A 13,481-nucleotide genomic window follows, 5' to 3' on the forward strand; every position below is an offset into this window, starting at 1 on the left:
GGGAGAGAAGGAGAGAGAAAGAAGAGAGAAAGAAAGAAAAGTAATTGAGGATTTTTTTAATTGAAAGAAAAGAATAAAAGGAAGGCCTGAAAGAAAGCCAGTCAAACAGGATGACTGAAAAACTACAGGTTAATTTTATTATATGCTTAAAATAAAAGCCAGTTGCATATAATAGTCATATTTCATATATAATCCTTTTTCTGCTCTATTATATATATGCAAATGCCTATTCCATTTTGTGTTTAAGTTCCAAATAAAAATAGTTTAATTTTTTTTTAAAGAATGTTCCTGCCCTCCCCCAACCTTTGCAAACTCATTTCTTCCCAGATCCTTCTATCCAGCCACCTCCTCTTTCTTTGCTTCTTTAGTGGGCGAAGAAGCAATACATTTAGATGCATTAGCAGCTAGTTTTCAATTATTATTAATACTAAGAGCTCTTTATGGCTACAGAGTACTTTCACATCCATCATCTCATTTGCTCCTTTCAACAACCATGAGGCAAAGAGTGCAAATATTAATAATGGCTCCCATTTATGTAAAAGGGGCATGCCCATCCAAACGCAGCTTCCATGACGCCTACATCTGAGGAGCAGGAGCTCACTGGGCAAGGTTTTCCAGGACTTTATTTCCCATAAGAACAAATTCCTAACATACAAAGTAAGTGCAACCAAAGCCCAGTTTCTGAGTGGTGAGATTTTCTGGACTTGTGGTAGGAAGGGAGAGAGACCCTAGGGTGGGAGTCTGCAATGGTATCATCTATGAGCCCAAGTATTCCCAGTGTGTGTCTGGGGCCCACATTGCAATGGCAAGGAACAACCCATCTGTCCGGAGGTACAAGAGCAATTAAAAGAAAGCAAAGAATCTCATACCACATGGGGAGGACTCAAATGATGTCTGGCTGCACTGGGGACTTCCTCAGACCTCTTCCAGACCCATAACAAGATTGTTTGCCCAGGTTTTCCCCAATGGAGCAATCTCCACTGGGGAGAACCCCTGATCTCATTCTGTTTCCAGAGCGGGGGATGACTTTTCCCCAATTCAGAGTCATCTTAGAATTGCTGGTTTTTTCAGGTCTCCCTGGTGGGAATTGTGGATGAATTCACAGTCATTTGGGGAATAAAGACCAATAAAACTTCTAAAGTCTTACATTTCCTTTTGTATACAATAGAATGTTTTAACTGAGTCTAGAGTGGTTTTTGTGTAGGTTCCATTACTAGCTTATACCTGAATAGAGAGAAATGGGCTTTCCTGTTTCATGAGGATGGGGACATGAGTCATGTGAGCTTTTCCTGTTGTACCACATTTCCCAAATGACAGACAAAAGAATATGGCTCATTCCTATCCCGCCATCATCCAGGTCATCTAGGATGAGCACTGTGCCATTTGTTCTATCTCTGGGCCCCCTCTCTCTCCATATTTCCATCTCTTGCTGCTGAAAAGGGGATGGCAATCCACTAGCCTATGGCTCCATTCACAATCCTTTCTCTGGGCATCACCTTACTGTGTATACTACATGTCTACTCTATCCCTCAATTAAATTGTAAGCTCCTTAAAGGAGGAGACTGTCTCATTTTTGTCTGTATTCCCAGAACCCAGCACAGTGCCTGGCATATTGTTGGAGTTTAATAAATGCTTGCTGACTGATTGATTCAAAACTAGATAATCTACCATTTCTATTTGACTTGGAAATGTATTTTATGTATTTTATGATGAAAGAGATCAGAGGACTTAGAAGGGTCAGGGAATGGGAAATGAGAAGATTTATCTCCTTAATTATGCTGATAAAATGAAATTGTAATTCCTGAACACACAATCACTGAGGCTTCCGGGATATATGAGGAAGAATAAAAGAAGGTTAACGTGGGATGAAGTTCTGCAGTCTAGAAGGGAGCTAATGTACATGCTGATAAAAGCTTATTGCATTTTCCTTTGCCTTTCACATTCTACTCTCTGCTCCTTGTCCCCCTTTTTTCTCCTGCCTCATAGACACCATGTCTCTCTCAGCTCTCTTCTTTTTTTTTCCTTTTCTCCTGATTCTCATTCACACTTCATCTTCCTGCAGTGAAAAATGTCCCCTTTCTCTCAACATGTTGGGCAGCCAGAAAAGAATTGATCTTCTTTCCCACAGAAATTTCCAAATGGGAGACTCTTATCTCCACTCACCATTGTGACTTCCTTCTCTGCGTCTGGAAGAGTCAGGAAGTCCATATCTCCATACTTTTGAGTCATCCTTTGACTTACCCCTCTGAACCTTGTGTTTCTCCCTCCCTCCACCCCTACCCCCCACTGCCCTTCCTTTGCTGGTGAAAAAGCAATGACTCCAATAGGAAGAACCATAGCATATGGGAAGAGGTGTCTACCCAAACATACAAAAAAAAAAAAAAAAATGACCAGAGATGTTTATCCACATCACACAGCCTTCGCCACCACCACTGAAGGCTATTCTTCTGTCACTTCTCTTCCTCTTCAACGCTACCTTAGCTTACCTGTATAGACATTGGTCTCATGTACTTTACCCCAACTTTTTACACCTATCAGAGCCTTTCTAAGGCTGCCAAATGATCTTATAAATTTACTGGAATTTATAAAGCAGAGAGGGAAAGGATGGACTCTGAGTCTTAAACTCCACTAACAGATCAACAACCCTTTGTTAAGTCTATGGACCAGACAATGTGCTAGGGGCCAAGTATATAAAGATAAGGAAACAGTCCCTTTTCTTAAGACACACCTTATAGGGAGAAATACCATGAACACACAAACAAAATAACAAAACAAATTGACATATAATTGGAAAAATTAAAATACTATTAAGTAATAAATAAATATGAGATTATTGATAGAAAGGGCATTAATAATTGGAGTATCAGAAAAGGATTCACGTAGAAGGTAGAATCCTGGTGAGCCAGAGTTCTGAAGGAAATTGGCTATTCTAAGAAACAGAGTGGAAGAGGAAGTGCATTCCAGGCATGGGGCTATCTTGATAACACATTGTTTAGCCTCAGAATTCTTCCAAAGAATGCACTAACAACTGGTTAGTGTAATTACTAGTTAACACAGGAAGCAAAAAGGAAAAAGCTAGCAATGGGCAGGGGGGAAGAAGAGGACAACAGGAGAAATCTACTCCATCAGAAACTTCCCCGCCTAGAAGTTTTGGCTGCAACTGTGGAGCCAGATATAGAACCAAAAATACTAAGGAAGCAATTCAGGATAGCCTCCCATGCAAGGCAGAAATTCCCTCTGAGAGCATTTCTGTCAGACGGCTAAACCACCTGTGCTCAGCTAAAGCTCAGATCTATCCTATCATCATCCTTCCTGGTCTCCTCCATCCAATACACTCATACTCACTGAATAAACCCCAGTGGCTCCCTGTTGCACCCAGGATAAAATACAAAAAGCCATTTCTAACCTGGCCCTTTCAACCTTTCCAGCCTACTTTACCCAATCCCAACTCCATGATACCCTGTGATCCAAGAGCACTGCCTTCTGGCTATTTATTCCTTGTGTCTGGCACTCCAGCTTCCAACTGTGCACCTGAGTAATATGTTCTCCACACCTGGAATTCTCCCCGCTTTCTGTGTCCCAGCTGTCTTGGCTTTCTTTGAGTCCCATCTGAAATCCCACCTTCCACAAGAAGCTCTTCCTCATCCTCCTAATGCTGATGCTTTCCCAACAGTTGTTATCTTCAATTTATCCTGCATATTCAGTGTTGGTACATAGTTGCTTGCATGCTATTTCCTCATTAGATTGGGAACTTCTTGAGGGCAGAATCAGAGCTTTGCCTTTCTCTGTATCTTTAGGCCTAGAACATATTCAGGTTTTATTAAATACTTGTGATTTCCTACTTAACTCAATGAATCTATTTGGATAAATAATCTGGATGATACCACACTGACATCCAGAGTAAGATTTACTTAGGAGAATAATGGGACATCACCTCTTGGCCTATAGACAAGGATATATTGGAGTCGGTTCTCCACCGTTAAATTTTCAATGTGGACATTACAGAAATCAGCAAGTTATGGCTTGGTTTGCTGATTTGTTGACTATCTTTAGCCTAAAGAAAGTTATGAATGTTAGTACTGAAGATTAGACTTAAAAATATGTCCTAAAAATAAAAATAAAAAATAAAATAAAAGTATGCCCTATATCTATGTGTATCCTTCTCCCTTTCCCCTTGGAGAGACAGTTATTAGTAGACCCCTGTCCAAAGGGAAACCTATATTTTTTATATATTTCCCTGATTCCGGCAACTTTCATTGTAGGGAATTTAATTCCCAGGTCAAACTAAAATCTGTTTAAGGTAAGTAAATGCAAGCTCGGTTAAGCCTTGCTTTGAAAATGTCAATGGATGTTATTCCAATATGTGGAGATCTAGAACAGCCTTAAGGAAAACTATAAACTTTATCAGCCTACAAAATCAATTCACTGGGCAGTCGTCCGCTTGCTCCCCCTCTCCCAAAGCAATAAAAACAATGTTCTTGCTTTTTAAAAGCTTTGTGGCACATGAGTAAATGGCCTGGTGCCTAAAGGGCTCACAAATTGTAGGCAGCAAAGAACAACTGGGCACAAACCAGGAGTGAGCTGCTTTAGTACTATAGGGAGAAGGAGGCCCTGAGCCGCTGGTCACTCTAACCTCTGACCTGGAACCACAGGAATGAGCCAGCTCATGGTGCAGAGAGGTATACAATCCTACATGTGTTTTATCCACAAAAAAAAGACTGAATTGTGAAACTTAGGTTGTACCAAAAGAAACAGAGCACCCAGTAATAAGGATTTGAGAGTCTCACTATACTTAGTCCTATATACTATACTTAGCTCTGGCCATCAGGGCCAAAGACTGGGGATCGTGTTCAGTTCTGGCTGCTATATTTTAGGAAGAACATTCACAAATTGGAAAGGATCCCAATGGGGGACTCCAAGATGACAATGGACCACGAGTTCATGTTATTAGGATCAGCTGTAAGAAATGAAGATGTATAGCATGGAGAAGGGAAGACTCAGTGGCAACATTAGTTCCTCAAATATCTGAAGGACTTGCCATATCGAAAGTTGAGGGTCAAACTTTTTTCTGCTTGGCCCCAGAAGGCACAACTCCAAGTACAGATGGCAAAGATGCAGACTGAGACTTGATGGAAAGGAAAATTTCCTATTCCAAAGAGGAATAGACTGCCTCAGCCTGTTAGGGGCTTCCCTTCCTCCTGATGTCTTAGAGTAAAGATTGGATGGTCGTTCATTAAGAACAATAAGTTCTAGCTGGTCTAGAGGGGACCCTGAGATTTCTTCCAAGTCTGAAACTTGTGATTCTGAGGAAGATGGAGTCCAGTGAAAGAAATGAAGCTTATAGTCTCGAGCTCCAGAAGGGTGCCGGGATGTCGGGGGTCCTTCATTGGGAGAAGCTCCACAACAGGGTGACTAGCAAGCTGGATTTGGAGGTGGGATTCTAGGATTGTAGAGTTAGAGCTAGAAAAGGCAGCAAAAATTATTCCTGCCCTCAGGAAGCTTATATTCTAACAGGGAAGATAATGTGTAAATAAACAGAAAAGAGCAGATGCTAGCAGACATCCTCACCAAAATGCTCTAAGGATCAAGAAAGATGACAGCGTTGAAAGTGGTTTGAAAAGAATTTGACAATATAAAACCCTGCAAAAATGTGGTAGGGTTTGATCCAGACATGTGACTTAATTGGTGTAAAGAACTCCTGGTGTGGAAACTTCCTCCACCAGTGTAAATTATAATTTTTGAAAAGCTGCCTAGGGTACTGAAACATTAAGCAACTATCCTGGAGTCACAAAGGGGAGACTTGGGTCAGCCTGGGGTCACACAGGAGAGACTTGGATATAGCCCACAAAGAGGAGACCTGGACCTAGATCTTTCGGACTACAGCCAACCTTCTAGCAATCAGAACTTACATTTGAGATCCTACATTCATTGCCTATGTTTATTTAAGATCCTTTCTTTCCAAGTTAAATTCATCATAAGAATAACCTGGCCCTTCCAAATGAAACAGCACATGTACATGCTTTTTAAACCTTAAATCACTATATAAATACCAGATATTAATTATTATTTTACTTGACAATGTACTTGCATCTATGGTGATGTTAGCCTAGTAGCTATCTGGGCATTATCCTATGACCTATAGAGATATTTATACTTTCCTTTCTTTTTTCTCCAGCTCCAACATAGAATAAAAGTGAAGATAGGGAGAGCAACTGTGGCTTGCCATCCTGGGCATCAACATGGCACCAGCTACTATTCTGCCATCCTGAGCATCAGACTGATCTGTAGGACATATTCCTTAAGAATCAAAAACCCTTAGTCAATCTCTTCAGTCAAGTTTAGTAGAATAACTAAAATCACATTTCTTCCCTCTCTCCTTTCCTTCCTTACCTCAATCCTTCTCTTTTTTCCTTCTTTCCCTCCTTCCTTCATTCCATCTTCCTTACCTCATTCCATCTTTTATTTCCCTTCTTCATTACTTTATTCCAAACTTCCTTCCTTTTCCCTCTTCCTTCATTTCCCTCCTTTCTTCCTTTATTTCATCCCTTCTTCCTTTTACTCTTCTTTTACTTCCCTTTTTTCTTCCTTCATTCCATCACTCCTTCCTTTTTCCTCTTCTTTCATTTCCCTTTCTTCCTTCATTCCATCCTTCCTTCCTTTTTCTTCTTCCTTCATTTCCTTCTTTCTTCCTTCATTTTGTCCCTCCTTTCTTTTCCTTCTTCCTTCCTTTCCCCTTCTTTCTTTCTTCATTTCATCCCTCCTTTCTTTCCCTTCTTCCTTTACTTCTCTCCTTTCTTCCTTCATTCCACCCTTCTTCCTTTTCCTTCTTCCTTCATTTTCCTTTCTTCCTTCATTCCATCCCTCCTTCCTTTTCCCCCTCCTTCATTTCATCCCCCTTTCTTACTTCCTCCTTATTTTTTATCCTTCCTACTTCCCTTTCTTCCTTTTTTTCAGTCTGTTCATCTCTACAATGAAGATAGCAATATTTATCTTACCTGCCTCATCAGGGCATTGTGAGAACCAAACGTACAATAAGTATTATTTTTATTTTTTCCAAATGGGAAGCAGTGTGATAAAATAGAAAGCCTCCAAACCTAGACATCAGATTTTGGGTTCTGGTTTCAGCTCTCCTACGAACAGCTATGTGACCTTGAATGAGCAAGTTTTCCTCTGTAGGGATCAGTTTCCTCATCCATATCACAAGGGTACTTGGACAGCATGATTTTGAAGGTCCCTTTTCACTCTAAAATTCAAAATCATTTTTCAGGAGCTGCTAAGTGGAGAATACAGAAAAACATGACCAATGACCTTTGTCAAGGGCCTGACACAGCAGTCAGAAGCAGGATATGTCACAAGAGCAGCTAAACTAACCGATGTGAGCAAAGTCCCAGGATCGTGCATATATGAAAAATAGAAAAATAATAAGTAGTTCAGCAGAGAAAGGAGTTCAGTGGAGGGAGTGGTCACCTATGGGCTGATCACCAGCAAATCAGACATCTACCCATGCATTCTCCACCCTCAAGATTAAAAAGGCAGTTGGCATCCAAAGGCAGGCTCACGTTGGACTCTTGACTGAACAGCCCTCGTCCTCTGGGCCCTGCCTCTGAATTAGCATCATGCAGTGGGCCTTCTCTGGCTGTACATGCCTGGAACGGACTTCTAATTAGACATTCACAGGATGTCACAGAGCCCATTTTGCCCATCTGCCAGATGCTGCTCCCGTTCCATCTGGCGACCAAAACTAATGAACCCACAAGGAGCTAGCTGGGCTCATTAATGGCTGCAGGATGGGCTGGGGACCCTCTTATTCTCCCTTTCTCCCACCCCCAGCCCCACTTCCACTCAGCAACTTCCCTACCTCTTTCTTCATCGTCTTCTCCCTCCCTATTCAAAAAGATACCTAAATTGCTAGATGAGGAATAAAGTTTTATTTATTACAAAGTGGGAAAATGGCCAAGCCTTTTTCTCCACCTCCCCCCTTCTTATTTTCACCCAGGCCCCTGATGATAGAGAAGGCCTGGGGGATGCTGGCTCTGGAGATAATCCCTTCTAAAATCAGGATGACCCTGGAGACCAACAGCTCCATAGAAAAACTAAACTAGAAAGGAGGGGGAGGATGCATGCATAGAAGTGGGAAAGATTTCAAAGCTACTTCTCTGGTTCAGTTTTTAAAATGAAGTCAAGAGCTTTTGACCTTTTTTTTTTTTCCCCTGAGGAGGCAATTGGGGTTAAGTGACTTGCCCAGGGTCACACAACCAGGAAGTGCTAAGTGTCTGAGACCAGATTTGAACTCAGGTCTTCCTGATTTCAGGGCTGGTGCTCTAACCACTGCACCACCTAGCTGCTAGTTCATTCTGCTTTTGGTCCTAATTAGAAAAGTATTCCTAATATGAAAACTGAATCCATTTCCATCCATTGTTCCCCTTAATGCCCTCTGGGAGCCAAAGGTTTCTGGGGCCTTTTTCCACTTGACAATTCTTTCAAATGTGCTCCCAGAATCTTTGCATTTTCAGGTTAAGCATCTTCTAAGGTTGGGGTTTTTTGGACCAACTTGTAAGTCTTTACATTTATCACCAGTGATGTCCATCTTATTGGTTCTAACTCAGCACTCTTCCTATTCGAGATCTCTTCAGAGCCTGACTCTTCCAATGTGTCAGATATTCCCTCCCAATATACTCTGCAAAGGTGATGATAAAGTCATCTGTGTTTTTATCCAAGTAACTGATAAAAATATTAAATAGCACAGGACCAGCACAAACTTCCAGGAATATTCAGCTCAATACCTTTTGCTATGAAACAATGACTCTTTGGATCCAATACATTTTCTTTTTTTTTTTCATTTTTAATAGTATTTTATTTTTCCAATAACATGGAAAGACAGTTATGAACATTCATCTTGGCAAACCTTGCATTTCAAATTTTTCTCCCTCTCTCCTCTCCTTTCTCATCCTCAAGACAGCAAGCAATCCGATATAGGTTAAATATTCTTCTAAATATATTTCCATATTTGTACTAGAAAAATTAAATCAAAATTTAAAAAAGTAAACAAACAACTACAAAAAGGTAAAAATACTACACTTTGATTCACATTCAGGCTCTTTCCATCACAGGTCTATTGGAATTGCCTTGAATCACCTCATTGCAGAAAAGAGCCAAGTCCATCACAGTTGATTATCACATAATCCTGTTGTTACTGTATACAATGTTCTCTTCATCCAATCCATTTTCAATTCATTAAAATGTAACTCCTCATCTTCTCCATAAGAATAGGATGAGATATTTTATCCAAAGCTTTGCTAAAATGTAAATAAACTAAAATCACAGCATTCCCCTTCTCCAAGAAAGCAGCCAGAAATGGAAATGAAGTTAGTCTGGCATGACCTGTTCTTGATGAAGCCAGACTGGCTTTCTGTAACCACCACTTCCCTTCCTAGACATTCATCAGCCAATTCTTTAAAGATCTGTTCTACCGTTTTCTGAGGAATTGAAATTAAGCTTATTGACTCATCGGTTTGCACACTCTTATTCTCTTCCCTTTTTTGAACATGGAGATGTTTATCCTCCAGTCTTGTGGGGGCTCTCCTATTCCCTACAGTCTTCCAAATGTCACTAACAGAGGTCAATAATGACATCTGTGACTTCGTTCAGGAGGTAAGAATATAATTTATCTGGAGTCTTCGAGGTAAGCTGGGTACTTATTATCTTAGATTTCCTTACTTAACTTTGAAGGTAACTGGTATTGGAGTTGGAGTCAGGAAGAACTAATACAAATATGGTCTCAGATTCTCACTAGCTGTGTGACCTTGAACAATTTCACTTATCCTCTGTCTGCCTCCGTTTCTTCATCTGTAAAATGAGGACAATAATAACATCTATCTACCTGTCAGGATTGTTATAAGACTATGAGATAATATTTGAAAAGCACTTAGCCCAGAGGCTTGCTTAATAATTATTTTTCATCCTTACATATTAACTCCCCATTAATAATAATAATAACAATAATAGTTAACATTTACAAAGCACTTTAAGGTTTGTAAAATACTTTAAACATATCTCATCTTATCCCCATAGTAACCCTAGGAGATAGATGCGATTAGTACACCCCTTTTACAGATGACTAAACTGAGGCCAAGAAGCAAGGTTAAGTGACTTATCTGGTTCCAAGTCTAGCACCCTTTGGGCTATCCTGTCTAGTTGGCAAGTCTCCTGTCCTATCTACATCACAGACTACTCATGAAGAAAATGCTTTATTTTTGTCTTTTTGTCCCCAACACCTAGCCCAGTATCTCTCTCATAGTCGGTCTTTTAAAATGCTTGTTTAAGTGACTTAAACACACTGTGGGAAAGATGAGAGGAATACAGAGTTGAAGGTTTTAGCTGGAGAGATAATTCAATATTAAATGAGACCATTAGAAATCCAGGTGTGAATTAAGTCTAAAACACTCTAAGGCAAGCAGAGGAGAAGGCAGCCCTTCCCTGGTGGCAGAATGAGACCAGCCCAGAGGATGAGACATAGACAATGGGATGGCTTAAATCTCTTTTGAGGGGATGGGGGTGGAAGGAGGGAAGCCACTCTGACCCTGTGGTTCAAGGCTGGTCAATGGAGAGAGGAAGAGGGAAGAAGAATTTCCTCTGAGCAGGGTGATTGGAGGAGAAAAAGAATTAAAAGGGGGAGAGTAATTACAGTGAGGAACTCCAAGGATAAATACAGCAAGAGTGTGGTTAGCAGCGTCCTGCCTACACATGTAGGGGTGGGGAGGGGGCAGAAGCCAAAAGGCTCTGCTTCTTACAGTTCTCAAAACCTGCCAAGCTCGGTGCCCAAACCAGATGGAGCTAAGTGGAGGAGGAAGCAACAGAAGCTCAGCACCCAGGCCAGAGACTGAAGCAAGGTAATTTATTCGCAGCCAAAATGGAGAAAGGAGGAGATGGTCCCTCCTGAAAAGAGGTGGACTCAATCAACAAGCATTCATTAGGCACCTACAATGTGCCAGGCACTGTGCTGGGCACTGGGAATACAATGTAAAGAATGAAACAATCCCTCCTGGCAAAAAGCTTACATTCAAATGGAATATCTCTGAGTCTCTTTTTGGAGGTCTTTAAGAACCAATTCTTAATGATATAGCCCTAAAAATATATGATAAAAATAACAGCTAGAATTTCTAAAGTGCTTTAAGGTTGGCAAAGCACTTCACCAATATAAGCTTATTTTATCTCAAAATAACCTTAGGAAGTAGGTGTTTTTATTATCCCTATTTTAAAGAAGGGGAAACTGAGCCACACAGAGGGTAAAACTACTTTCCAAATCTCACACAATTAAATGTCCAAGGTTAAATGCAATCAAACTCAGGTTTTCCTGACACCAGGTCTGGCACTCTCTCCATTGTACCTCTTAAGTTCTTCTGTTTTTATCAGTCCTATCTGTAAAACTTACTAATTATGTGACTATTAGTAAGTCACTTACCTCTGATTAATCTACCTCATAGGATGACAGAGCTATAGATTTAGCTCTAAAGGGACCTTAGAACTCATCTAGTCCAATCCTTTCATAGGATGACAGAACCATAGATTTAGCTCTAAAGGAACCTTAGAACCTATCTGGTCCAATCCTTTCATAGGATAACAGAACCATAGATTTAGATCTAAAGAGATCTTAGAACTCATTTGGTCCAATCCTTTGATAGGATGATAGAACCATCGATTTAGATCTAAAGAGACCTTAGAACTCATCTAGTCCAATCCTTTCATAGGATGACAGAACCATAGATTTAGCTCTAAAGGGACCTTAGAACCCATCTGATCCAATCCTTTCATTTTACAAATAAGGAAATTGAAGTATACAGGGGTTAAATGGTTGACCCAAAGTCACACAACTAGTAAATGTCTGAGGCTGAACTAAACCCAATTCTTCCTGGTCCCGAGTTTAATGTCCTAGCTTGCATACTATGCTATCTCTCTCAACTTGTTTGCTCTGCAAAAAAAAAAATATGTTTAAGTGTGACCACAGATCCAATACTAGACCCTCAGGAAAGCCATAAATTAAAAAAAGGCCCCTCATTCACTGAAATATTCATAGCATCATTTTTTATAATAGCAAAAAACTGAAAACAAAGTCGATATCCACTGATTTAGAACAACTAAACTGGTGATGCTAGAAAGGCAAAGGCCCACAGATGTGATTTTACATTACCCATATTTTCAGACTCCATTGATGAACTGATCAGTTATGCTGATTTTTTCTCTTTTATGACATATTTTTTAAAAAACTATGTTATATGAGATGGCTTTCTGAGAGGGAGAGGGATACTGGAGAAAATTATAATAATGTTAAAAAATGATATAAATAAAAACTTTTTTAAGTAAAGTACTATCTAAATGAGAGTTACTAGCAATAGTAACATTAGTAGTCGTGGATAGTCCAACCCATTGATTTTAAAGAAAAATAAATTGAGGTTACAACAGGTGCCGCCCCAAAGATATAAATGAGTTCTTATTTTTACCCTCCTGAGACCACCCAGAAAGGCAGAGAGCCCCAGTGCCTCCAAGGAAAATCAACTTGACCACAAGGTCAGAGGCCTCCATCTCGGCTTACTTGAACTGATGTTCTCGGGAGCTGCGGATCTTGGAGGAGAAACGCTCGGCCAGTTTTTCCAGGCTGCGGGAATATTCCAGTTCAATTTCTGCCTTCCTTCGAAAGAACTCCTGGAGGTCCTGCAGCAGCTGCAGCCTCGACTCCGACTGCTGTTCCAGACATTTAAACTGCTCGGCCAACTGAGTCCGGATTTCTGCAGCAAAGGAATAAAGAGGGGTGTTAGACTAACATTAGGGGGCACTAGGCACTGTTGCTTACACATAAATATAGCTAGCTCCCTTAAGGAGCTTTAATCCTTTAGATATTTCATTCCTACCCCCCCAAAAAAAGGCTTCTCTTCTCCAGGCTTCTCTGTTCCTTCCACCATTCTTCATATGACATGTTTTCCTGGTCCTATACTACTCTGTTTACTCCCTCAGGATGCATTTGTCCAAATCCCTCTTAAAATCCTCAAAGCATCTGCCCGCACTAAGACCAGATATTGTGCATTATTTTTCCATCCATCTCCAATGCGTTGTACAAGACTGAGCCCATACAAGACCCTCCATAAATATTTGTTGAACCAATGCTATAAGTAGAATTCAGTAATCAGGGCTTAGCCACAGGGTATCAAATTTAGAGAGCCCTGACAGAATTTGTCATAGCAGCCCACAAACAAAGCTCATTATCTGAGTCGCAAGAATAAGATTTCTCCTTTCTCCCATTTCTTAGTCGTTTGCCAGTGTCCTAGCTTTCTAGCTCCCCAACACATGTGATGCTCCAATCTCTGTTCCCAAGGGAGGTCATTTTTGTTCTTCTTGCCCCAGGCATGGTTTGTGGTGCTTTGCAGAGAGCCTTAAAAAAATCCTAATTAAAGCTCCATTTGAAAATAAAACTGATGCTTTGAATTTCT

General features: G+C 40.5%; 1 protein-coding gene across 6 annotated transcripts in view; it reads right to left on the minus strand.

The window, feature by feature from the left end:
• SRGAP3 (SLIT-ROBO Rho GTPase activating protein 3) overlaps positions 1-13,481 on the minus strand; it is a 268,193-nt gene that overhangs the window by 136,355 nt on the left and 118,357 nt on the right. For all 6 annotated transcript variants that reach the window (XM_031954495.1, XM_031954488.1, XM_031954480.1 and 3 more), the window contains exon 2: positions 12,590-12,782. In XM_031954495.1, coding sequence (XP_031810355.1) covers positions 12,590-12,782 — 193 coding nt within the window. The remainder of the gene's footprint in view (positions 1-12,589; positions 12,783-13,481) is intronic.

The sequence above is a fragment of the Sarcophilus harrisii genome, chromosome 1 (assembly GCF_902635505.1).
Source record: "Sarcophilus harrisii chromosome 1, mSarHar1.11, whole genome shotgun sequence".
NCBI lineage: Eukaryota > Metazoa > Chordata > Mammalia > Dasyuromorphia > Dasyuridae > Sarcophilus > Sarcophilus harrisii.